The sequence below is a fragment of the Fusarium fujikuroi genome, chromosome FFUJ_chr11 (genome assembly GCF_900079805.1).
Source record: "Fusarium fujikuroi IMI 58289 draft genome, chromosome FFUJ_chr11".
Taxonomy (NCBI): Eukaryota; Fungi; Ascomycota; class Sordariomycetes; order Hypocreales; family Nectriaceae; genus Fusarium; species Fusarium fujikuroi.
In genome coordinates, this window is record NC_036632.1 from 1,008,720 (window position 1) to 1,032,759 (window position 24,040).

At 48.6% G+C, this 24,040-nt stretch overlaps 12 protein-coding genes; 4 read left to right on the forward strand and 8 right to left on the reverse strand.

Moving 5' to 3' along the window:
* Window positions 1-143: 143 nt before the first annotated feature.
* FFUJ_11582 (related to cholinesterase) lies at window positions 144-1,820 on the reverse strand (the record flags this gene model as incomplete). XM_023570497.1 has 2 exons in its annotated part: window positions 144-1,163; window positions 1,212-1,820. The coding sequence occupies 2 exons, from the start codon at window positions 1,818-1,820 to the stop codon at window positions 144-146; spliced, it is 1,629 nt and encodes a 542-aa protein (XP_023437601.1).
* Window positions 1,821-2,593: 773 nt separating this feature from the next.
* On the forward strand, window positions 2,594-4,254 carry FFUJ_11583 (related to allantoate permease; the record flags this gene model as incomplete). XM_023570498.1 has 3 exons in its annotated part: window positions 2,594-3,229; window positions 3,276-4,178; window positions 4,228-4,254. The coding sequence occupies 3 exons, from the start codon at window positions 2,594-2,596 to the stop codon at window positions 4,252-4,254; spliced, it is 1,566 nt and encodes a 521-aa protein (XP_023437602.1).
* Window positions 4,255-4,633: 379 nt separating this feature from the next.
* On the forward strand, window positions 4,634-5,329 carry FFUJ_11584 (uncharacterized protein; the record flags this gene model as incomplete). Its single annotated transcript, XM_023570499.1, has 1 exon — window positions 4,634-5,329. The coding sequence occupies one exon, from the start codon at window positions 4,634-4,636 to the stop codon at window positions 5,327-5,329; it is 696 nt and encodes a 231-aa protein (XP_023437603.1).
* A 510-nt stretch (window positions 5,330-5,839) lies between these two features.
* Window positions 5,840-6,901, reverse strand: FFUJ_11585 (uncharacterized protein; the record flags this gene model as incomplete). Its single annotated transcript, XM_023570500.1, has 1 exon — window positions 5,840-6,901. The coding sequence occupies one exon, from the start codon at window positions 6,899-6,901 to the stop codon at window positions 5,840-5,842; it is 1,062 nt and encodes a 353-aa protein (XP_023437604.1).
* Window positions 6,902-7,189: 288 nt separating this feature from the next.
* Window positions 7,190-8,362, reverse strand: FFUJ_11586 (uncharacterized protein; the record flags this gene model as incomplete). The annotated part of the gene is made up of 1 exon (XM_023570501.1): window positions 7,190-8,362. The coding sequence occupies one exon, from the start codon at window positions 8,360-8,362 to the stop codon at window positions 7,190-7,192; it is 1,173 nt and encodes a 390-aa protein (XP_023437605.1).
* Window positions 8,363-8,863: 501 nt separating this feature from the next.
* Window positions 8,864-9,729, forward strand: FFUJ_11587 (uncharacterized protein; the record flags this gene model as incomplete). XM_023570502.1 has 2 exons in its annotated part: window positions 8,864-9,269; window positions 9,329-9,729. The coding sequence occupies 2 exons, from the start codon at window positions 8,864-8,866 to the stop codon at window positions 9,727-9,729; spliced, it is 807 nt and encodes a 268-aa protein (XP_023437606.1).
* Window positions 9,730-9,904: 175 nt separating this feature from the next.
* Window positions 9,905-12,115, reverse strand: FFUJ_11588 (uncharacterized protein; the record flags this gene model as incomplete). Its single annotated transcript, XM_023570503.1, has 1 exon — window positions 9,905-12,115. One exon carries the CDS (start codon window positions 12,113-12,115, stop codon window positions 9,905-9,907), a length of 2,211 nt encoding a protein of 736 aa, XP_023437607.1.
* A 361-nt stretch (window positions 12,116-12,476) lies between these two features.
* On the reverse strand, window positions 12,477-14,027 carry FFUJ_11589 (uncharacterized protein; the record flags this gene model as incomplete). XM_023570504.1 has 2 exons in its annotated part: window positions 12,477-13,665; window positions 13,711-14,027. 2 exons carry the CDS (start codon window positions 14,025-14,027, stop codon window positions 12,477-12,479), a joined length of 1,506 nt encoding a protein of 501 aa, XP_023437608.1.
* A 952-nt stretch (window positions 14,028-14,979) lies between these two features.
* FFUJ_11590 (related to calcium-independent phospholipase A2) lies at window positions 14,980-18,971 on the reverse strand (the record flags this gene model as incomplete). XM_023570505.1 has 4 exons in its annotated part: window positions 14,980-17,614; window positions 17,664-17,823; window positions 17,887-18,479; window positions 18,538-18,971. The coding sequence occupies 4 exons, from the start codon at window positions 18,969-18,971 to the stop codon at window positions 14,980-14,982; spliced, it is 3,822 nt and encodes a 1,273-aa protein (XP_023437609.1).
* A 770-nt stretch (window positions 18,972-19,741) lies between these two features.
* On the forward strand, window positions 19,742-21,433 carry FFUJ_11591 (uncharacterized protein; the record flags this gene model as incomplete). XM_023570506.1 has 5 exons in its annotated part: window positions 19,742-19,781; window positions 19,838-20,098; window positions 20,153-20,895; window positions 21,011-21,109; window positions 21,209-21,433. The coding sequence occupies 5 exons, from the start codon at window positions 19,742-19,744 to the stop codon at window positions 21,431-21,433; spliced, it is 1,368 nt and encodes a 455-aa protein (XP_023437610.1).
* A 722-nt stretch (window positions 21,434-22,155) lies between these two features.
* Window positions 22,156-22,614, reverse strand: FFUJ_11592 (uncharacterized protein; the record flags this gene model as incomplete). Its single annotated transcript, XM_023570508.1, has 1 exon — window positions 22,156-22,614. One exon carries the CDS (start codon window positions 22,612-22,614, stop codon window positions 22,156-22,158), a length of 459 nt encoding a protein of 152 aa, XP_023437611.1.
* A 487-nt stretch (window positions 22,615-23,101) lies between these two features.
* FFUJ_11593 (uncharacterized protein) lies at window positions 23,102-23,902 on the reverse strand (the record flags this gene model as incomplete). Its single annotated transcript, XM_023570509.1, has 1 exon — window positions 23,102-23,902. The coding sequence occupies one exon, from the start codon at window positions 23,900-23,902 to the stop codon at window positions 23,102-23,104; it is 801 nt and encodes a 266-aa protein (XP_023437612.1).
* Window positions 23,903-24,040: the final 138 nt, after the last annotated feature.

The window sequence follows — 24,040 nt, forward strand, 5'->3', positions numbered from 1 at the left end:
TTGATTATAGGGCAGGTGCAGATGGACTATTTCTGTTTCTGGTAAGCCGTTCTACTTCTACCACAGATCGTTAACGTACGATAGGAGGGAGACTGGCGTGACTTAGAGTGTTATGCTTGTATTTGCTTCTTTTCTTTCTATGCTTACTGCTGGGAGATGTCTACTTTGCTCCACCAAAACTCAGATTGTTTTCGAGCCCAATCATCATCCGTAAACACAGCAGTCTTGCCAGCATCTCCTCCTATCAGCTCCTCATTCCCTTCGCCAAATCTCAACACCTTGGGACTCTTGGGATCATATGCCTCCCATTTAGGTCTCTGGGGATACTCTCCTGGGACAGCATTGGGATCACCTTTTGCGATGAAGCTGGTAACGTAATGGTTCAGTGTCTTGGCAAGGTCTTTTTGTGTTTCGGAGACAACGACAACCTTGGGATCGCAGACTTCGTAACGCATGTTATCGGCGTGCTGGGCACCGTTGTTGACTGTGCTAACAGCGGCCCAGTGGTAGAGGTAGACGGGCACTGATGGGGAGGCGAGTTCGGCTGTTTGGCGTGCGGGAGCGACATAAGCATAGTGGGCATATGCAGCCTCGATGCGCTTGTACTGCGACCCCATGTCTTTACGTGTCTCCTTGTACTCGGAATCCTCAAACTTGGCTGGGTCTCGGTAGAGCTCCTCGATAGTGTCCAAATCCTTCGAGGTAAGCAGCGGGAGCAACTCAGCCCAGAAATGCCGAAATTGGGAAGAATCCGACATTTGCTTGTTCACATAGAGCGAACCTTCGTTCGTGGTAAAGCCAGTCATTATGGGCACCTTATGCCACTTGCCCGACTTCCATGTCTCAAGAGGCGGCCGAGCGATGACTTCACCGTCAATGACAGGTTGGAAAGCCCAGCGAAGGGAAGGGTTGTATTTGTCAAACGTGGCTGTTTGCGCATCTGTAATGACCTTCTCAGGTTGTTGGCGCAGATAAGGGAAGATCTCATTCTCTGGGAGATCTTCGGGGACGCCGACCGCATGGAGGAAGTCCTTGAACTGGGCTTCATGAATCGGCGCGTTGTAAGGTCTCACGGCTCGTGATGTAGGAGCTCCGGATTCAATAATGGCCTTGTGAAACAGAGGGGCAATACCCTCATTATAGTGCATGATATGATGACCGATCTGCTTAAAGTTAGTTGACTGCATCCCAGAATTGTCGTTCGAACTTACAGAATGAGCACCGGCAGACAGACCAAACAATGTGACATTACTGGGGTCACCACCGAAGGCTGCGATGTTTTCTTGCACCCATTCCATCATGAGAATTTGATCCTTCAGTCCAAGGTTAAGAACACCCTCCTTAGCACTGAGACTTGAGGGCAAAAATCCCAAAGCTCCAATGCGATATTGAAACGTCACAGCGACAAAAGCCTCAGGTGCATTCGCCACCATCGACGCCGTCTTGTGCATATGCGCCGAACCTCTATTGAACGCACCACCATGGATATACAGCGCTACTGGTAATTTTTCATGTTTATCCGCAGACTTGCGAAAGATATTCGCTGTCAAGCAATCCTCGCTCTGCTCAAGCGTGGGACCTACCAACAGTCCCTTGCCAGGAGCTGCAGGGCCATATTCAGACGCATCAATGACTTTGTCAGGTGAAGCTGGGACTTTGACAGGGAGGCGGAAACGAAGATCGCCTGTTGGGGGTAGAGCGTAGGGAACCCCCATCCAACCATCTACAGGTTGGGGTAGGCTATCATTCAGCTTGACGCCAACAAGTTTGCCCTGAGGCAAGGAGATGGTTGGAGTGTCTGGAGAAATCTGACTACCCATTTTGACTTAATTTGGTGTTATCACAAATGAGGAATCGTGAGGATATAATGGTTAAATATAGTAAAGACCCGACACTGACGAAACTCACTGTTGGAGTAGCGCCACCAGTATGAGGGGCATCTCCTCGGCGTCCAAAAACCGCTCCGCTCTTGACGGCTCAGTTCCGACAACGGCTTCAACAGCAGAATCACCGGAGATAAGTGCCACCTGCGCCCTATCTTTCCAATCTGAGAAATAAAACACGCGAATCTCCTTGTTCAGATCGGGGAACTTCCCTGCCCCGCGATTTCGCCTGTTGAATATGGACCCGATCGTTGCCGGCATTAGATCTGAGGACCGAGTATCGGAGCTTGGTAGCGGCCAACTGGAACTAGGCCTAAACCCCGCAAACTTGGGTGATTTCAGTGAGGCTGTCATTGGTGAGAATGCCATTTGCACTGTCTTGAGTCAGGAACTGCTGGTTCGCTAGGATGTGATCTGCATGATACACTGATAGGGTTAATTCGCTTCGTTGATACGAGAATCATGTACCCCAGACCATTGTCTATCGCTTGCTTGACTGAAGGGAAGGTTATATGGGTCTTTGGCTTCCCATCATCATGAATCTCAAACTGATCTCGCAGAGCAACATACCCACCTAGCTTCTCACATTCAGTTGGGGTGCTAGGAATCGCTGGTCTAAAGGCATCCTAAGTTATTCTTAGTTATCCTACGCCTCCCTAAATCTTTTCATCGCTTAGGATATAGGCCATAAACTCTTGCCTTCCCTAGCGATGTCACCAACGACAACGGGGCCGTTGCCCGACAAGAAGCTCGCCGAAGAGGAGCAAATCGCCATGAAAAAGCTGGACTCAATTACCCCAGGCGAAGTCGTCGAGCTTGACGCTACAGAAACATTCCTCCGTCAGCATAACTTCACAAATGAGTACATCGGCGAATTATTGACCGATACGGAACTCAACAAGAAGCTCATCCGAAAGGTCGACATGATCCTCCTCCCCATGTTGATGGGCACATACATGCTTCAATACATCGATAAAAATGCTCTTTCATATGCTGCTGTGTTCGACCTTTTCACAGACACAGGAATCTCGTCGGATCAGTATTCCTGGTTTGCTTCAATCTTTTATTTCGCTTATATGGCTGCGGAGTACCCCTGGCTGTTTCTCGCACAGAAAACGCGTATGGCCAAGGTAGTCAGTGGCTGTGTAATTGCGTGGGGAAGCGTTCTATTATTGACCGCTGCGGGAAATAACTTTGGTTCGTTGGCGACGTGCAGATTCTTTCTTGGCGTGTTTGAGGCTCCGATCACCACTTGTTTCATGATGATAGTTTCGATGTGGTATACGCGTGAGCAGCAGCCGTTCAGAGCAGGTATCTTCTACTGCTGTAATGGCGTTGGAGCTATGGTAAGTCCAGTTTCACTCTTGCTTTGACCTTGCTAACGTTGAAAAGCTTGGTGGTATCCTTACCTATGGCATTGGCCAGATCAAGAACTTTCCCGTTTGGAAGGCTGTTTTCATGACCTGCGGAGGCATGACAGTCGTCTGGGGCTTTGTTCTATTGTTCTTCCTCCCCGACAGTATCATGTCAGCTCGCCATTTTACCCTCGAAGAACGAGCCCTGCTCATCGGCCGTGGTCGTCTCGCTCGAACTGGTGTTCTGAACAAGACTATCAAGTGGAACCAAATCCGCGAGGCTTTTATCGACCCTCAAGTCTGGCTTCTTGTTTTATTCATGCTCCTCAACGAGACAATTAACGGAGGCATTGCCAACTTCGGTAAGCTCATCATCAAGGGTGTAGTCAAGGATCCTCTTGAGACAGTCGCTCTTGGTATCCCCATGGGCGCATTCCAAGTCATGTACATCCTATCAGGCACCTTCTTAGCTTCACGCATCAAGAACTGCCGAACCATCATCATGGCTGTCTACCTTATCCCCACCATGATCGGAGTCTGCCTGCTCTGGAAACTTGATCGTGAGCATCACAAGATCGGTGTACTCTTCGGTTATTACATTATCGGTGCCTTTGTCTGCTCTCTGGTCCTTGCGATGCAAATGCCCGCTAGCAACCTCGGTGGCTACACCAAGCGTATCACTGCTTCAGCAATGGTCTTCATTGCCTACTGTGTTGGTAACGTCATCGGCCCCCACGCTTTCTTGGGCTCCGAGGCCCCCTTGTATCCATCCGGATGCATTACGATTCTCAGCTGCTCGGTCGCGCAGATGGTCGTCGCAATCATGCTTCGGGCACTCTTATCGAGACGAAATGCACGACGCGATGCCGCTGCCGCGGCTGTCGGGACCAATAATGAGGATGCCTCTGAGGTTGATGGCACTGACTTGACTGATTTCGAGGTAAGTTTCAGTTCAAACTACATTGTGACGAGGCACTAACGTTTTGTAGAACCCTCATTTTCGCTACGTGCTGTAATTTCCTAAAATCTCGACCACATAGGCAGACGAGATCTTATCATGCTTGGAACCAAGAAATCTGCCATTCAGCCCAGCAAGGCGCAGCTAGCGCACAGAGACGGATTATCTGCCACCGATGTGTCGATCAGAGCGCTCCATGAGGCCGAATGGAGTTAGCCAGACGACGCATCGGTGGGTCTTGACCTGTTTCGATGTTACGCTGATGCGCCAACATTCATGCTCACATTCCGCCAAGATTTATATATAAGCGCCTAAGATCCTATGAAGACCTCTGTATCAGTCCGAATCCATTCATTTACAATAAACATAACCTTCTTGTATAATAAACTCAAGTCAAATTGAGCAACTCCTACGACCATCTCTCGGCAAACGACAACATGAAACCATCCAACACTGTCTTTCAAGTTGACTTCAAGTGGAAGAAGATGAAGGCTTTAGTGTCAGAGAAAGACCCTGAAACAAACAATACAACACCCAAATACATCGTCGACTATCATGCCTTCAAATGCACCTCCCTCGTCTTCCATCCCTACGACGACCCTACAGCTGTAATCGGTACCGGTACACTTCACCCCGTCACAATCCACGCTACCTACGAGCTCCACGGCCAAAAGGGCACTATCAAAGCACTAAAGCGCTTCATGACATCATACACACACCTGTCATACAACTACTCCAGCAGTCCTGACGGAACACCTGCTGCCATGACATGGGCCAGCGCTAGCAGCTTCAAGACATGGGACTTTGTCTGCCTCGACGAGCAAGATTCTGCAGTGGCAAAGTTTTCTGCCAACTGCTGGTCTCTCAATAACGTCGGATGTGTCGAGTTTCTAGGGTCCAAGGCCAATGACCCTGCCGCAAGGGAAGAGATCTTGGTCACTGGCATGACATTGTTTTATCAGATGGTCCTTCGTGCGACCAACGTCTTATCTCTTGGTGGTTCTATTTTCGCAAGGCCTGGGCCGTTGGACAAGGAGGCTGCGCCCAAGAGACCAATGCAAAATGCAGATGGCAAGAGTATCAAGGAATTAGAAGCGACTTCAGGGATGGAGCCTGGGCTTGAGAAATCATAGTTCTAGTGTTTGTATCGTATATATATTCTGCTGTATAATCCCTATTTCATGGCATAGGATCAACTGAGAGTAGTTTTTAAAGATTATTGAACTCCAACATCCTCGCCTATAAATCATATCCCCAATCCACTTCAAGACTTGTTGCATATGGCTCTGGCTATGGCGTGTACGTGAACACTGAGGGCACTTGTATCTGCTCGTATCAAATGCAGACAAGAGCATAGCATTTGAGTCTAAAGCGTCACATAAAGTCAGGTTAAATGACAGGCAGCCTGTGGCAAATTATTTGACCACATCTTTCTTAGTCTACCATGCTTTCGTCTGAATGACCAGCGCCGACTGTGACTTCGGGGCTATCTTTCTTCTTAGTGATTGCAAGTCTAGGGCTATTCCAATTCATATAATATGCCCATGCTGATAGACACTGATCAACAGGCAGCCGACTCACGCCTATTTCTGTCTATTCATCTATCTAAGCTTAGCCAGCTCGCCGTAAAGGCATATATAGTATTAAGGCTCGACCTGCTTCTGGAATTCATAATAAGACACTAAATTGTCATTCCAGCTCCCAAATGTTGAAGGGCACTGTCTGAGATGGAAAGACAATCTCCACTCATCGCCTAACCACTCCACTAATGTCCATTCAAGACGCTCTTGGATAAAGCTTTCGACATCAAGAGGCCGACCAGGATAAAAATTGGAGCAGATGAGCGGGAAACTGTCAATACTGTCAGAATGATGTTCGATCAAGTACTTGACTGCCTTTGAGAGGTGGCCACTTTGCCAACGATGATAGGGAAGTGACCTATATACATCGAATTGATGAGGACGCAACCGCATCAGCTTCTGGCTGGCTTGAATCAAAGCGTCTTGCCGAAGCAGGATGTTCTGGAAGATGTCAGAAAAAAAGGATTTATCAGGTTCTCCATCGAAGCAAAGCGTGTAGGAGTTGCAGGGCATTCCAGCGTTTGGCAATGAGATTGCCTCTTCTAACCATATGTTTATACCCTCGACGGCAAACTCTGGCACAATGTCTTGCCCACCGTTGCTACGCTGACTGTGGGGTTTAGCAACAGTGCTGTATCCATGCATATCCCAACAGGGGTGGAAAATGGCAGGGACGCGGCGGCATAGTTTGAGGTGGCGTTGTATTCTCAGCCTTGGATTGTCTTTGCAGAATTCGATGAGACCCATAGCGTGAGTTGAAGGGGAGCAAACAGCATATTCATCCTCGATGAGCGTGACACCGCGTAGATGCCGCCTTTGCTCAACCGAAAGCTGGCGAAAGAATCTGATTGCAACCGCAGTGGCAGAAAAACGATATTTTGCGCGGACTCCATGATTCCAACCCTTAAAGCGACGCCACGTAGCATCATCCCTCAATAAGCTTCCAATCCTTGTGAGAACGGCCTTGGACGGGATATCCCAGGGATCCAAGGTTAGATCAAGGAGATCTTGCAGATCGTGGGAGGCCGTCCAGCCAGGAAATGCTTCGTTGAGGAGGCTAGCCAGTTTAGGGCGTTGATATTCTCCGAGGAATCGGAGACTGAACGTGATAGCTTCCCTTGCCATAGACGCGTTTTTACACCATACCCGTGCTAGCCTATCGCCCCAGTCCTTAATGATTTAGACGAGCGGGAAGGAATTCACCGCGTTGCTGCCTGTAGTAATAGAACTCAGTCTGTAGCCATCCCCACCAAGGAAAAGCGTAACTCGAGTCACACAAAGTTGAGGAAATTCGAAGAACAAAATCAATCTTGAGAATCTCTGTCTGTGACCTATGGTGGTTGCGGGTCAACGAATCCGATGACTCATGAGGACTATGGCATAGGATATTCTCGTGTGCGGGACCGTGATTAATCAATCCTGCTTCTCTTCACTCTCAAAGGCAATCCTTCTCCACGTTTTGGAATAACCTCTCTCGATACGCCACTTTTCTGACGCGTGCTTGACTGACATGGCGAAATCCTTTCTCCAGCCCCTCTCAAAGTCCCACTCTCCCATCATCTTGGCACCAAGATGCCAGGTCAAGATACCCTCTGCACGAGCTCCCTCAGGAGCATGTAACAGTGCAACAGCCACGTCAATACACTCTGGACGATCGTCAACGGTGTAGGATACCGTTGCCGAGCAGCGCGAACAGAAATATCTTTGAACGTCAGGCGAACTTGGATAGATTGCGAGTGTGCCGTAACGAGGATCTCGGTTGGGATCATCGACTGCACTCTTCAGATCAAGCGTATTCCGTGGAAAGTCGGACCCATCGGTCTTTTCTGGAAAGTCGATTTGCTGAGGCATTACAAATGTCCAATTCATGACATCAACACCAACTGACAAGCGACATGAGGGGCATGGATCGAGTGTCGCAAGGTGTTTATGGGTCTTTGGCTCGATGAACGAAGGAATCGCGTCAGCCTCCATAGTAGAGAAGTCGACGTTGCCGGGACGGAAGACAAGGTCGACTCCTTTGCAATGACAACGGATAGGTATATCTGTGGCTGGAGGAGCATCGGATCGAGCATCTTCACTCGCGGCTGGCCAGTCTTCGTCTAGTTCTCCACCGTCTTCAGGTTTCTTCATCCATCTGCAAGGCCTATCCCCATCACCATTGACATTCTGTAGCCACGGAGAAAGGCCTCCATCGACCGTGTCACCAACAAAGATCTGCCTAGTAAAGTTGATGAAGTTATCAACGTCAACATTGTTCAAGACTCCCGTGAAAACGCCAAAGTTTTGGGGTTGATCTTCGTAGTGAGAATCCCAGAACATTGGACATGAACATGAGCCGCAAAACAAGATTTCGCAATTGGAGGTGAATTTGTAGTGTTTCAGATCAGAGTTGCGAATTTCATTTGCTGAACCAGGCCAGTCTATGTTGCAGTTGTACATGGCACCGGTAGCGTTTCGGCATGAGGTGCAGTGACATATAGACGCAGGTAGAGGGAGCTTTGATCGAGGCACTTTGGTGGTGAAGGTATGCGCTTTGCAGAGGCACTGGGCCGTGAGGATAATATCCTGATCTTCAGTAGTCATGGTTTCTGTATTCCGAAACACTTCAAACAGGATGGTTTGTAGGAAAAGTTAAAAAAAAGCAACTGAAGAGTCCTGTGTGAAGTTGTTAACGGTAGCAGCAGGAGAGGACCGTGAATGAATCTATTTTGTAGTACCCCGCCCCCAAGGGCGTGAATGATGGCCAGAAGCGTTCTTGCCGCCCAATGACGTCGTTTCTTTTCTTGTGTATCTTCAGTGTTTAGCGCAATCAATTAGATTAGACAGCCAAAGAGTTTTCCTGAGGAATACTCTTATGCTTTGGGCCATGTGTTGTTAGCAACGCTTTATTGGCTTCTGCTGCAAAACCCCGCCTTGTAGCCTCACGATGCTTAATCAACCGGTTTCGATGGTTTACATGATGCCCGAAGACAATGCTAACTTTTTCAACGTCGTCGCAATGTAAGCTTTCTTTTCTATAAAACCACGATCATTCGCATCTGTGCTCAGTAAAAAATGTGGTTTCACAAATATTTCACCGCCAAAATGTCCGACCAGACCAAATCCGCGTCCTTCGATTACCCTGAAGTCTTCTCTGCGGCACCGCCACCATTCAGCCACGCTTTGTCAACCGCTGGACCATCAACTTTCCAGAGTCGTTTCGCATCCATTACACGTCATGGACGTGATCGCATCAGGCTTACAAACCTTTCTGAGGTCGAAATAACCGATCTCCACCAGATTGTGAGGACATTTTGGCCCCGAGGTATCGTTAAGGTTTATCCGCAAAAGGCCTCGCGCGAATTCAAGCTTGGAGGCTGTGCATGGAAATACGATCCCAGTGGTAGCAAACAAGCGATGATGTTGACGCTTCAGATTCTGGAGGGTATGCATGTACTGGGTTGGGTCATTTACTCTCCCATTGAGGTGACCAAGAGTCTCTCAACGAACGGTGAGTACTGAGAATACGCACCATGCTTGGAAACTGACAAGACATACTGACGAGTACAGATGCGCTTATCTTTCGCAAAGCAAATCACCGCCCTCCTCCTTGCGAATGGCTAAACGTGTCATTTCACGGCGGTGACAAACTAAAAACTCTCAACTTTCCGCCTACAGATCTCGTCAACGATATCGTCGCTACTTTCATGATTGACATACAACGACATAACGTTACACCAGACCGCGCCAAGATCAAGTTCAAGGGGTACCCATGGAGACCGCGAGATTGCGATGGAGCTGAAACCCAACTGAAGCTGCTGGCGTTGCTCGAAATCTTTGAGCGCCACGGTTTCACGCTGTACACCAAGACTAGCGCGAGATTCACCGATGAGAGGAGTGAGTCTGATGTCTTGGTGTTCCAGAGACGAAAGGACTGGGCCGCAGGGAAGTCTCTACACGATCACGTCTGATCTGATGCACGAGTTGGCGCTTGTTTGTATTTGCTGCTGTGCAAAACTTCACCGCACAAGATGATTCATCATGGCCTGTAATGATCCTTCTTAATTTCTCTTGTACAACGAGAGACTAATGTTGCCTCATTCAACGAAACGCATTTAGTCGATATACATCATGTTTATATGAAGATCAAGCAAAGTCCTTGTTCCTCTTCACAGCCAAAAACGTCAAACTCCACAACTGCCTCACATTGCTCTCCGTGCCAGAGCTCAGTCCTGGTGGAGGCGGCAACGTTCCTAGAGGCGCGAACTTGTAACCACTCTTCGAATCATAGCTCCAGCTCCAGACTTCTGACTGCAACCTCTCATTATTATCCTCAATTATATCCCACAGACGATTGTATGCACTCTTCAAAGCTGTATATACATCGGTATTGCTGCAAAACGCAGGAACATTATCGTCATCTTTAGACTGGGACGATGAACATCGTGCAAGCTGACGCTCGAGACCTTTAGCCATGAGGGCGAGCTGCCAGCTCCACACCACTGTGCCATGATATGCGGCGTTGGTGAAGTTGGCGGTGAAGACCTTATTGCCTGCTACTGCTGGGTTTGCCACCACGATGCCGAGAGGGGTACTGAGCCCGGCTGGGAATGGACGGAGGATGGCGTTGGCTGTTGCATTCAAGAAGGTCGTGAGCTGAGAATCTTGGGTTGAGTTGAGAAGAAACAGACGGAATGCCGTGTCAGTATGTGTGATGCGTATCTTCTCCTCATCCTTGGTGGTATTTATGGCCAGAGCGTAGTCAACGACTTTCCCAGAAGATGAGTAGTTAGCAACTGAATCTTCATGGATTGATCCGTTGTAGAAGGTGTTTTCTTTCAAGTAGTCCTTCAAATTTGATGTAGCCGTCTCAGCAGTGAGATTATACTGGAACAACGGCAAGGTATTGTCCTCCCAGATCTTAGCCCTCTTCGCCGCACTAGAGTCCCAGCCCCTGGTCACAGAATTATTGGGATATACTCCTTCAACCTTGGCCAAGTTGGAAATAGCGTAGAGTGCTGCAGGAACGAGAGCACAGTTCACGTCGAAGGGTATCCGACCATTGGCAAGACCATATGTCGAGTCTCTCCATTGCCCAACCAGCTCACCCTTCTTGAGCTGGATCAAATTCTTCACTGACTGTTCTTTCTCAAACGCCGCTGTGATGTTCATGATCTTCTGTGCGTTGATGTAGCTCAAATTGCCCCATGTCAGATTCCAGTTCTCGACGTCAACGTTGCCAGCCTTTGTGCCCAGCAATGATTTGACTCGCTTTGGTGTAGCGCTGAAATATCGATCCATGAGGACTGGCAAGAAGTAGTCTGTATCAATCATGGGATATGTAAAGCCCGGTGCTGTCGAATAAATACCGTTCTGCAAGTTAAGAAGCGTCGCGTAGTCACCGATGGTCTCTTCATGGCAGACAGATCCGTCCGTGCGATTGATCCGTTCTAACACTGCCCCGATCACTGCTTCCAAAGCTGAGCTATTCCCCGCACTGAGAACGGGCTCGAGTAAAAGCGCGGAGATCATAGTGTCGCGGCCAAAGTACGTCAAGAAACGCCAGCCACCTGCGAGCAGCTTGTCGGTATACGAGAAGAAGGACAACGACCTGACCTCCGACTGTTCTTTCTTGGCGAGCGATTGTGACTGGTTGTTGAGGACCTGTTGGGGAGATAGCTGTTTCAGTTGGGGATAATTGAATGATGCCGAGAACTTGTAGAAGCCTGCTCCAAAGCTAACAGTGTCATTATAAATTGACAGGCTGATATCCTTGTTCTGCCATGGCTCCAGCCACAGGTTCGTCGTCGTCACATTGTCCAACCACAATCTCGATATAAGGACACCACCATTCTTCACTCTCGTGACGTTTGTGGCGTTTTGAATGGCTGGATTAATGATACTCGGCCCTTCTGTAAAATCCCTTATGTTCCGGATCGAACCCAGAATGGAAACCGTGAGATTCGCCGACGAGTTGAACGACAAAACGCCCTCCACTCCAACGTAAGGATAATCTGAACCCTTTTCTTCGTGATTGACCACACCGAGTGGCGATCCGAGAGTCGAATTGACCAGCGCAATAGCTAGAGTCCCATTCTTCTCGTCTTGAGGTTGGAAGAAAGTGCATATACCACTGTTCCCCGCAGGCCACGCAACAATGAGTCGAGGTCCGATGATGGACAAGTTACTATCTGGAAGAGGACTTGTCACAACGACTTGGGCGTCGGTATTGCAGTCAGAGTAGAAGTAGTTCTCATAAGGTGGATCACTGAGCTGTTGGGTGATGACTGGGCACGAATCGCCCAGCGCCAACGTGGCATAGAAGACAGCCAGGAGGACTGCGATGAAAGGCATCATTTTTCCGGGTAAGCAGAATGAGACTTCAATTAGAGACTCAAATGCCTAGAGATCAGGTTGGATGGCCATGTTATGCTTATAAATTACTCAAGATCGACACGACAGACTGCGGGGTTGAGCTGGCGATTTGAAGCTAGCAAAACAAGAACTGGAAGCCGTTAGCACCCATTCGAGTTACTGGATCTTTTAAGTTTGGGGAAACTGGGAGCGATGACGACAACGTATGGTAATACGCGGATAGCAAACCCCAGTCGCGGTGTACTTCCTGTCAGTTCGCTGGAGACGACTGAAATGCACATTCTGCCCTCATGATACATAGGAGAGTTGCATCATTCGGCTTGAGAAGACAACCTTGGGATCATTACTCATTCCCAACTTTGTCGAACCATATCAATTCGCCAATCAGCGGTTCTAGATCCATGCCCATCCTGACGACCTTGCCATCGTCGATGGTGAACTCGATCATCAAGACTTCGTCACCCGTATCAAATGCGTCTCGCACCTGTGCATCAAATATAGACTGATCTCGTCTGTATTTGAGCCGGGCCGTGAATCCCATTGAGCGGTCTGTCGCATCGATGAACAGCCCATTGTCTTTGATCTCCACTCGCATGTTGTGATACCCAGGATTCCAATAGTCGCCGGTATAAGCTCCGAGAGCCATAGTCCTCTGTGATGTGACTTTCGCCTCAGTAATATCTCTTTTCTGGTCCTTACCCTTCACAACCTTCGTGAGATGCTTTTGTGACTCTGACTTTGGGTGCATGTGCACTTCTGGCAACTTCGTAGGAATGCCTCTACCAGCGACCGTGCTCAATTGCTGTCGACCCATGTCGGAGTTGACGACTTCTGTGATGAATTCACGAAACAGCTGTGCAGCTACCGAGTTGGTTCCAGAGGAATTCCCCATCACAACAGCACCAAACCTGAGATCTGGCAGAAATACAAAACGACTACCAAAGCCTGTGATATCGCCGCTATGCCCAAACACTGCATATTCGCTTTGCCAGTATAGATCCATGCCCGCTGTGTAGAAAATGTGGCCAATGCCGACCTTCCTTTGACGATGGTTGGCACTTCGTTCAGATCGCGGCCGAGTCAATCCTTGGTATACATCCTCAGTTATAGGACCGTTGCGATCGATAAGGGCGCTGAGAAACTTGATGAAATCGTTGGCGCTGGATATCACCGACCTCGCACCTTGGCCTTCTGGACAGTTCACTGCATCGAACTCGCGATACGACATGAACTTCTTGTCCCAGACATGCCCTTTTGCGAGAAGATGATCGTGACCTTTAGCTTTGGCGCCTTCAGGTTGCAGACTGCTCGACGTCATGCCAAGACGATCAAAGATGCGCTCTTGTATGAATGTGCTGAAGGACTGCCTGCTCTTGGCTTCTATGAGATGCGTCAAGACAGTGTACATCATGTTGCAGTAGATGTAGCGTGTCCGTGGTAGCGCAGTGACAGCGAGATTTCGCAAACTTCGCGTGATTGATCGCGCATCATCAGGCTCAGTAGCGCGTATTCCCATGTATGAATCATCGTGTCTACAGCCCTGTTAGCCCAGTCTATTAAGCGCAAGTGGTTCTTACCCAGGCATGCCAGTGTGATGCCCCAAGAGATCATCTACAGTGACGGTATTGGTGTGTAATTCGTCCGACATGACAGAATCGTCGGGCAGCAGTTCAGACATAAGTGAGTCATATTGAACTTCTGGAAAGTTGGCATCTTCAACTAAAAGAGAGATTGCAGCTGCAGTGAGCGATTTGGAGGAAGATGCGATGTCAAAGAGCGTATCTGCAGTGCATGGTTCTTGACGCTTGGCTGAGGCGAAGCCATAGCCTGCGGACTTGACCTGGTCACCCTGGATAATAGCGATAGACAGGCCAGGGACACGATTGCTTTGCATCAATGTCTCGACACGATGGCTGAACCTTGGGGAGTCGAACAGGTCCATGTTTTGTTGCTTTCGGGGAAGTTTACAAAATTTCGCGGACGAGTAGTCAGCTGAGGCGTAAGCATTGATGCCTCAGCTCTTTTAGGCTCGCTGACTGTGCCAGGAGCGCTGAAGCCAGTGCAACTAGCGCATAAAAAGTCCGAACTCGAAAGCTAAAGTAAAAGTCAAGGTAAAGGAAAAGAGAACGCAAACTGTGATCTCATGTATTCAGAAAAGGCTCTAGATCCTAGATCGCATTCTCCCCCAGGTCCTGTCTGACTGCCTCGGATCGTGGAAGAACTTGCTAATCGCTTCTACGCGATCCTGTCCATCTCTGCGCATGCTCAATCGGACCCGCCATCCACTCACCAAGTTTCTCCGCTCTAGCATCCGCGACCTCATCGCTGACAGCGAGCGCTAGCCAAGATAGCGGCCCCAATCCGTAGAGATAAGGGCATGCCTAGTCGGGGAATATGTGTCGCGATTGGGGCAGTAGCAGCTCCAACGTCCAAGCCACGGAGCATAGCCGTATGTTGTAGTAGTAGAGCCCAGTCTCTTTATCTCTCTCGTAGATAGCAAGTCTGTTCTCGTGAGACGCCCCTTGTTCCGTTCGTCGAAGAGACTGGAAACTTGATCCAAATGATGAATACTCCTCGCAAGCTATAACAAGTCCCGGGACGGACATATGATATGTGATTAATGGAGGAGACTCTGGAGACAAGGCTTTGTCATCTTCAGCAAAAGCCAAGAGTTTCTGTTCGGCACCGTAAATAAGATGGTTACCGTTTGTCCTTGCTGTAGCTAGAGCCATTCCCAGTCTTGCACTTGCATATGTGTAGAGAGGAATAAATTAATGTTTCTTTGGGCTTTCTCGTATCGTCTGAACAAAGGAATGGTGTACTGGTTTCTCCATTTATTATACGTATTATACAATCTTCGGTAGTTTCCTTCTCTTAAATGGAAAGACGTTTTTCATTTTCTTTATCGTCTTTGGAAAAGTCAGAATTCTCTTAACATCTCCCAATAGTTGTGGTTCCGCGATATCAGCTGTCGCTGAAGGCTTAATAAAGGAACCATATCGTTTTTGCGCTCTTTGTAGTGATGTGGCATGATCCAGCCACCACTGGTCAGTTGGGCTGAGGTCTCCTGAAGCCATCATAGCCACAGTCTGGTCGTATACATTTTTGTCTTTCAGGTCCCTGTCCAATCGCACCTCCAATGAATCATACGTTTCCTCTGCCGTGAATATATCGCTCCGGTGCTCGTCTCGGTAGATACGTGCTTCATACACTCTACCTTGACGAGCCAGAGCCAACATAATATTGTAATGGGATACATTGAAGAGATCCCGGGCATTCTTAGCCGCCAAGGCCTCTCCTGGCATCGTATTCAAGATATCGAGGGCTTCCCTATGCCGGGCTTCGGCAAGCTCAAACCTGCCGCGGGCCTGTAGCATGACACCGGCTGCATTCGCTCGACTCGCAGTATACAAGGATGGTATCTCCTGTGTCATTTGGCAAACCTTCACGAACTCAGTTCGCATTCCCCATAATCGCTCAAAGTCAGGTGATTGCAGAAGCTCCAAAGAATCGTTAAGGCGGCCCAAGAAACTCCATAGGGCGTATTGAAATTCCGGATGGTTTGCTCTTTGTGGTAGACCCTGTTTGCTGACCAAGGAAAATAGCAACTCAAAAAGTTCCAGCGAGGTCAATTGTACTCGCGAGTCTCCATCTAGCGCCGCAAGTTCTGAGAGAACATTATTCGCTGCAATCCACGTGTCACGACTCCCTATACCATGCGTTTCCAGGGTGTCTTGAAATACAAGACTGAATATTTTTAGAGCTTCCACGTGTTGATTCGGCGAAGCGTTTTCCTTGTCCGCTACAATTTGTCCACGAAGATTAAGAAAGGCATGGTAAGAACTTTGATCCACTTTGATGGAGCCATCTGACCCCAACGAGTCCTTCAGAACCTCCAGATTCAGGGCCTCTGCCTCATCTAATCTGGCCAGCCGATGCAGGCTGTGAGCTTTGTTGTGAAGTGCAACCAACAGCGCAGATTCGACCGGCAGGCTTTGCGGCTCCATCTTTCGTATTTCTGTGAGAATGTTGACGGCTTGGATATCGACTTCAAGGGCGGCTTGATGGTTGACCAAGTCACTGAAGATGGTTCTCTTAGTACAGAGCAAATCAACAACCTCGCCTAGCCGCTCAACCTCTGTTTCCATTAAACCGTGTCTTCCTGAGTTCAAATACTCTAGACCACCGTCTATATCTTCTAATGCCTTTTGGTGCATCTGACTGCTCTGCAAGCAGTCAATCCTAGTTTTGCTGACATGGAAGGTAGATATATCATGGGGGCCCCACATCGCCGTTGCCAAGTCAAGCGCACGGGTAGATATCACCAGAGCCGATTTCAGGTCTCCAAATTCATTCAAGTAACTGCTGTATACTTGCATCAACCGCGCTAGTTGTTTGCTTTGTAGAGATACGTTCTCGGAGACAGTAATAGCTCGGCGGCAATGGGAGGAAAGGAACGCAGACAACACCCAGTCCGGGGAGTCGGAAGAGTGGCTTGTTGTAAGGGGGAATGTTACGCAAAGAAGGGATACGATCTCTTCAACAAACTTGCTATCCGTCGACCCGACTTGACTCCAGGCATACCCATGCACCAGGGGGTGCATTTGTAGTACCGAAAACTGCCCCAAGTCGTGTTCTTGGACTAGAGATAGTTGGAGCCCTGCTGCAATCATTTGCCTGAACTCGATTGGGCTAAAACCCATAAATTTAGGCAGCTGACGTATCAAATCAACAGGAATACTGTCCCAATGTAGACAAGACATGTACCCGAGCAGCAGTACGGTTGGGGGCGAGGATTCTCGCAACCTATTCAAGGAGACACCCCACGTCTTGCTGACCGATTGCTCCGCATTCCTGGGATCCCGTGCGTTCCTATCCCGGGCTGGTACACGAAAGCTGCTGGAAGGGTCCATTTCGTCCTGGAAAAACTTGATATAGTCCCGAAGGGGTACTTGCTGGTCCCTGATATTGGCAGCCGCCTGCGCAATAGCGAGGGGTAGGTTACCCAGCATGTTCACGAGATAGGACGGAGCTTCTTCCGTTTCGGTTGGCATCTTTAGAAGTCTCCCGGGGATAGATTTGGTGAGAAGTTCTATACTCTCTTCTTCCTCCATAGGTAGAACATTCATACCATCTTCTACAGCCGCAACATCTCCCTGAAACCTTGGATCTCTGCTGGTGATAAGAATACGCCCGGATCTGGGAAGGTAAGGGTCCATGGCCTGTTGATACTCGTCAAAATCGTCCGCATTATCAATAACAAGTAGCCAGCTTGCTGGGCTGGCCTCCAACTGCGAGCACGTTTCTTCAAGTAGGGTTGGAAGGTCCTGTGTGGCATTTGCTAACTGATGCCCGGGCTGAATCTGAGCCAATAACTTGGCATAGGCTTGATTAAAGTTGCTAGGCTGATCTGCGGGGACCCAGAAAACCTTGAGCCGGGTCTTCATCATCTCAGCGAATTTGAGTGCAAGCTGAGTTTTCCTGATCTCCTGTTAGAATCTTCGGTAGAAGCTTTCACATCGTGGCATACCCAACACCGGCAAGGCCCCAGAGGACAAAAATCTGTGGTTTCGTGGAATTAAAGTTCCAAAAGTATTCGCGAAGACGGCTTTGGTACAAAGGTCTCTGCACAAAATTATTGCATGGGTTGTCGAGTCTTAGCTGACGATTTGAAAACAAGGGCATATTAACTATATATTCATCAGCTCCTAGATTCTACTCACAGATACCGATATAGGAACTAGAGTACTAACGCAATGCATCTGGATCGTTGAGAGCTTGAGCACATAGCTTTACGAGGTTACCCGTTCCCGACTTTGACAGATACTCGGTTGTTGCGGCATTCAGTTTCTCAGTCTCCATCCACTCGTCAAGTTTCAGAGTCTGCAGGCCCTGAGGCACGTTGAAGCGGAAATACCTCCCAGAGCTCTCCAACTGTCGGCCGAACGGGGACTTGACAAACTCCTCCGCCGTATCTTCAGAGTCAGTCAAAATCTTAACTACAGCCCTAATAAGTGTAGTGACCGAAGTTGAAATCTTGGCTGCTTCAACAACACCAGTGCCAACGCTGATCAGGCAGCCCAGTGACCGCCCCGACCATCCTCTCTCGAGCTCGCGGTTGAGCTCGTTGACGGTTTCATTGATGGGGTTGTTGCGGCGCATGCCTCCATCGCAAAATGATTCACCGCCCGCGAGCTTGACAGGATCGAAAAATGTTGGAGCAGCAGCAGTGGCGCTGGCTGCCTCCCAAATCGAGCATTTATAGTTCTCCTGCGTTGGATGGCTACTCATATAGCTTCGTAGAACATCTGGGCGGCTGTTGATGCCCCGAGTGACGCACACCATACTACCAAGTAATCAGCACTTTGTTGCGCATGAAACCGTGTGGTTTGGGCTGAACTTACACCCGGCAAGGACTTCCACTGCCGTCTTCAACAAAAGGACAGTCCGGCTCCATGCTGCAAGATCCAAGTAAAACCCGAATCTCCTCCTGGAGTTTATCGATATCATAGAGAGCGCTGCTTGTAGCCTTTTTGAACATTTTCCCCAGTTTGTTCTGAGATATTGGTTTGTCGAAAACAGCCTTGCCCGTCTTCTCGTACTGAAGCAGGCATTCGTCGATGGACAAGCGAAGGCGCCCGAGCATGATAGCTATCAGGCCACCAGTCGAAGTTCCTACAATGAGGTCGAAAACTTCACATGGCAGAGGTTCTTTTTCGAGGCCGCCTTCCGTCACCATTGTTCGGAAGATGCGCCTCAGAATGAGAAGAGAGCCGTATCCCTTAACACCACCACCATCCAAAGAAAGGATGCGGAGTCCCGTTGGGTTATTGGCCATTATCATCTCAAGACCTCACTATAGAGCTTAAGGATTTCTATGTAGGTAGGCTTCGGCGGGCGTTTGGGGATATCTGATAACTTTATATGTAATGTTTAAAAAGCGGGGTTGGTTTGATACCTGACGGGGGCTGAAAGGGTCATCTTACCATTGGCACCTTGCTAATCAACGTTACGTTATTGATCGGGCGAACAGTTGAGTGTCTCGGCGAGCCAGTTATTTACTGCTTGGTGGCCACGATGTATAGTAAACTTCCATCAACTCAAAAAAAGCGTCAGAGTAGCCATGAGTTGTCGCGCGACTACTAGATATTCTGCTTTATCCAAGCCGTGATGGCTGCTCTCTCTCAAATTCCAACGCAGCATCTACCCCTAAGGTACCTGGTCCGCAAAGAGCTGATCCTTCTGGCTACTCAGCTCGCATGTACCAAGCGTTTAATCGCGCAATTCTATTGGATTCAGAGGTTGAAATCCGGTGTGGCTTGAAAGGTGGCTTCTGAATGGCCAGCTGTGCTGCAGTGATAAGTGTGCTTAGCGCTTGTCTCCTGTTTTGTACCTGTTTTGTACCTGTTTTACGTGTCTTGCCCTCGAAACTCCGGCCTGAATGGAAAGAGATAAAGGTAGCGCCTATTTTCCGGTTTCAGATCATAAACATTCTCTCTCATACTTTCAATCGCTCTCTACCTCGCTACGCCACGTCACGCCAGCAGAATCAACAATGAGGTAAGTCTATCCTTGCAGTAATTGATCTCTTTTGTCTCGTCATTGACCATGAATAGTTTTTCTTTTGGCTCTGTCCCTAGCCACAAGAGTATGAATTTATTAAACGATGTTCGTTTCAATGGAGTATACTAATAGGCAATGAAGGCGCGAATGCCGCGAAAGTTGGTACATGGAACAAGCCAGTACCTACCGACCGCCTACAAGATCGCATAAACAATGAGCTATGTGAATTCAAGACGTTTACCTTTCACTCGGACTATAATACTTTTAGCCTCGAGGAACATAGGCTCGAGGACTATAAGAACGGCAAGGGCCACAATGCCACGGAAATTGCCAATCAGAATGCTGGGGCCTGTTTCGCATCCGACTCGAAGCTTTTGATCAAAAAGACATTGGCTGACAGAGGTAAAATGCAACTGTATGTCGACTATCATCCTAGCTGAGATTTTACTAATTCAGGCAGACTTCAAGGGACTGGAGTAGAAATTCAAGTCGGAGCACAAACACCATCGTCGAGCTGGGATGAAACAAAGTCATTCAAGACATGGTGTCTTCCCATAAATTTGGTCTCACATTACTCACCTTACCTAAAGGAAATCTGCTGCTCAAATCTCCAGGAGTCTCATAACCGAATCAGGCTTCAGTACTATCAACCTGATACATTTGGCCTCTTTGTGGAGTGGATGTACTATGGAACCTATGATTCTGTATCGCCAGTATTGATTTCTAATGCCGATGCGAAATGTTGGGTTCTTGGTAAAAAGCTTCGATGTGTGGAATTTCAGAACTACTCAATGCGCCGCCTTTATGAACAACATACAAGACCAATATTTGGACGACCTATGACCTGCGATGACGTCCAGGATGTATGGCGTAACACTTCACCCGGCGCAAAGGTGAGGAAGTTCTATATGAACTTTATCGTGGAACACTTTGGCAGTCCCGCCAAATTACTCGGTTCTTCCGCAGATTGGGATGCACTCCTTCAAAGCCAGTCAGAAATTCGAATTCCGCTATTAGACAAATTTAGGCAGAGCACATTTTCACCGCACCAAGTGGGAAGCATTGATGAATATCTGGAGCCGAACAACTTACCTTTCAACCTATCTTCACTGCATAATAGTGAGCCGATTCCATTGGCAACTGTCCCAAAGACGGAGAAAGCACCCATTTTCAACTTTGAGGCGAAACCTGCGGGAAAAGTAAGTACGAGTAAGAATAGGCTGATTTGAGCGATAGAAAATGGGTCTGAAAGGGATTCTTGTTTAACAGAACGAAAGACGAGATCAAAGATAGGTGAAGCTGACGTATTGCCAGAAAGCCAGTCCTCAGCAGAGAGATCCTTTCCAGCTGGCTTCAAGGACAAAGAACTATGAAGGAGCGGCACTTAAATTTGGATGGAAATTTGGAGAAAGTGTAAGTTATAATCAGGCAGAGGGCTATGACAGAACCCTCGAATCATCTCGAAGGAGAATGAAGGGGTAGAAGAAGAGACTAAAGCTAACAGAGTATCAGACGGACAACGCTTCAAATCCCAGAATTAAAGCCTTTCAGCCAAAGCAAGACTCTCCTTCGGAACTTGATGCCGATCCCGTACTGGGACATCCGAATCAGTGCATTACAAGTATTGGTAAATCAGATGACGTGGACAAGTCGTCTAAGCCCGGAGATGGGAAAGAACTTACGAGAGGAGCAATTGAAAATAGCAAGAAATTGGGACAAGGCGAGGCCAGAACTTAGTTAGGTCTCTGAGACAGAAAAATGCGTTGTTATGGGAAGAGGCACATTACCAATAAGCCATGAGTAACTGTTGACAAAACTTAGCAGAATCTTGACAGCATAGAGATTCCAGTATCTGGTCATAGAGACACAACATTCAAAACTTCCCCTGTACCGTAGGTCGGTGTCTGCACAAGATGTTGTTTCCGCCATAGAAACAAGTTTTTTGAGAACATAAAGAAGTGTCTAGATGAAGAGGTAACTCGAATCACGAATTTGAGAAAAATGACACAGACAAGAGTGTTTTCTCTTCTCCCCACTTAGATGCTATCAAATATTATTCTACGTATCCAGAATACATTGGCTTGAGCTACAGGCTTTGCTCATTTGAACTGGTTAGTCTACCCGGGAGAGTAATATCTGATGAGCAGGGTTACAGTCCTTCTCTGTGGAACTTGGCATAACGACAAAGAAAAAGAGTGTGGAGGGAATAATTTGAAATGGTAATTACTATGGTGCATCTTAATGCCATGAAAGAATGCATTGACTCGAAGCGATGGCAGTGGTTGTCGGGGTTCTGAGCCCACCATTTGGCGACTGTGCCGCTGGCTGTGACAAGGGTGACCAGCGCTCGGCAAGATTCTGGCCGGATTGCCAAGATTGTACGGAGTAATGCCGACGACTGTGCCTCACTCAGTCCAACCTATTGAGCCTCATCGCTTCCATGTCTTGATCAGTTGATCTCAATCGGCCTTGACACGAGTATTTCCTTGCAAACCAATCCCCATCAAAAACGCGACCCTCACAGCGCCCTGTCCCCACAAACTCCCCAAATTGACCCAATCCTCCCATCTCCACGCCGCCGGGTTCCAAAACACGTCTGGAATCGCAAGCCAGCTTGCATACAGATGTAGCGCATCGCAGATCAGAATCCCAATCAGCACAGTCCTCCAAACACGAAGATCATTGGTAGCGCGTAGAAGAATCGCTTCGTTGTAGGCAAAGAGCGTGTATGTCGCTGCGACCTGATTGTAGATAACGCGATTGTCGGGCGCGAATTTGGCGGTCGGGGTCATTGTGTTGAGGAACATTTCGGGGGCGAACCAGATGATCAAGGAGCCGGCGAAGGCGGCAAATGGCTCGAACCAGAGGAAGAGGATGCGGTACGCGAGGGGGATGTGAGTCAGCGTTGTTCTGGCCATGGTGATTGATGATGTTGGTGTACTGTTGAGGTGAGAATGTTGGGAGCTGTAAAGTTAACCAAGCTTCGAGAGGGGTCCCAAGGGAGAACAGGTTTCGCTAGCCGTGCTTTCAAAAGCCGGAAGCTACGGATCGCGCCAATTACAGGCCGTTGCATTGGTGCTGAAAGACGGGCAATGAGCACCTAATCTCCCTCTACAAGTGCCGGGAAAGCTTTGACAGTTGATAGGCCTGGTGGGCCCTATAACCCCAGTATCCTGATGTCATTTGTTCAGGGCACCGGGGTCAGTGAAGATAGCGCGTGCCACCAAAGAAATGCCGTATCCCATACGCTTAGTGCGTGCTGAGACTCTCAGATGCGAAGGCAACTAACTGTGACAGTATTTCGCCTGGGAAAGCATGCTCAAGTGTTAACACCATTAGACATCACGCACAGCGATGCATTGAGTCAGGCCAAGCCCCTTGCAAGCCGCCATTCCATTTCATCAGCTACTTCTGAACGGATCCCTCACCACGTTTCGCATTATCAGGAAATCGCCCCGTCTCCTCCAACTCGTACCAGAACCCCAATGTCTTGAACCTCTCATACCACTCCCTCAACCTCCCAAGCCCCTTATGCTCCAAAATAAATTCACCCCAGCTCAACTCCGTATGTCTCACCGTCGCAGCGAGCATCACGTCAGCCATGCCCGGACCTCCGTCAGCCGCAGGCGTAAGCCAGCCAGTTGCAGTAAGATTGTCAGCCGCCATATCCTGCAGCGTTTTGAAGTGCCCTTCGAATTCCCGTCGGGCGCGACGTCCGGCGGAGAGACTGAGCTCAGAATCGGGGATCTTCCAAAAAGCTGCCATGTATGGAGCGCAATTGATAAGCCAGATTCGTCCGGCGTCTGTGGCGAGGGCGATGTAGCTGATGACGTCTTGGGCAATGGCTCTGTTAATGGGACTTGTAGCCCACATCTGACGGTACTTGTTGCCGGTAAACACTTCTTCCAGATAGTTGATGATGCTACATGTCTCGTGGATCAAGACTGATCTGCCACTCTCAGTATCATCAAGACGGAGTGCGGGCACTTTGCTACCGGGTGGCAAGGGCTCTTCAGGATCTTGTGAAACGAAGCCATCGCCAGTAAAAGTAATGGGCACTATTTTCAGATTGCTCTCGTTGGTCTTTCCATCATACAGCTGTTCGACAGACGAGCAGATGCCCTTGGAGAGAAGGTAATAGGTGATTCGCTTGGGAAAGTAACCTTCGATCCAGAGGAATAGAGTATGCTTGTAAGATGTGGACATGATGCTAGCTCGTGACGGTAGGATAAGAAATTAAGAACCTGCATCATGTCTATGAGTCTATCGCCTATATATACTAAGTTGACCTAAATACGTGCCTATTTAGGCAAATCCATTTAGGCATTGATGAACTGAGCCATA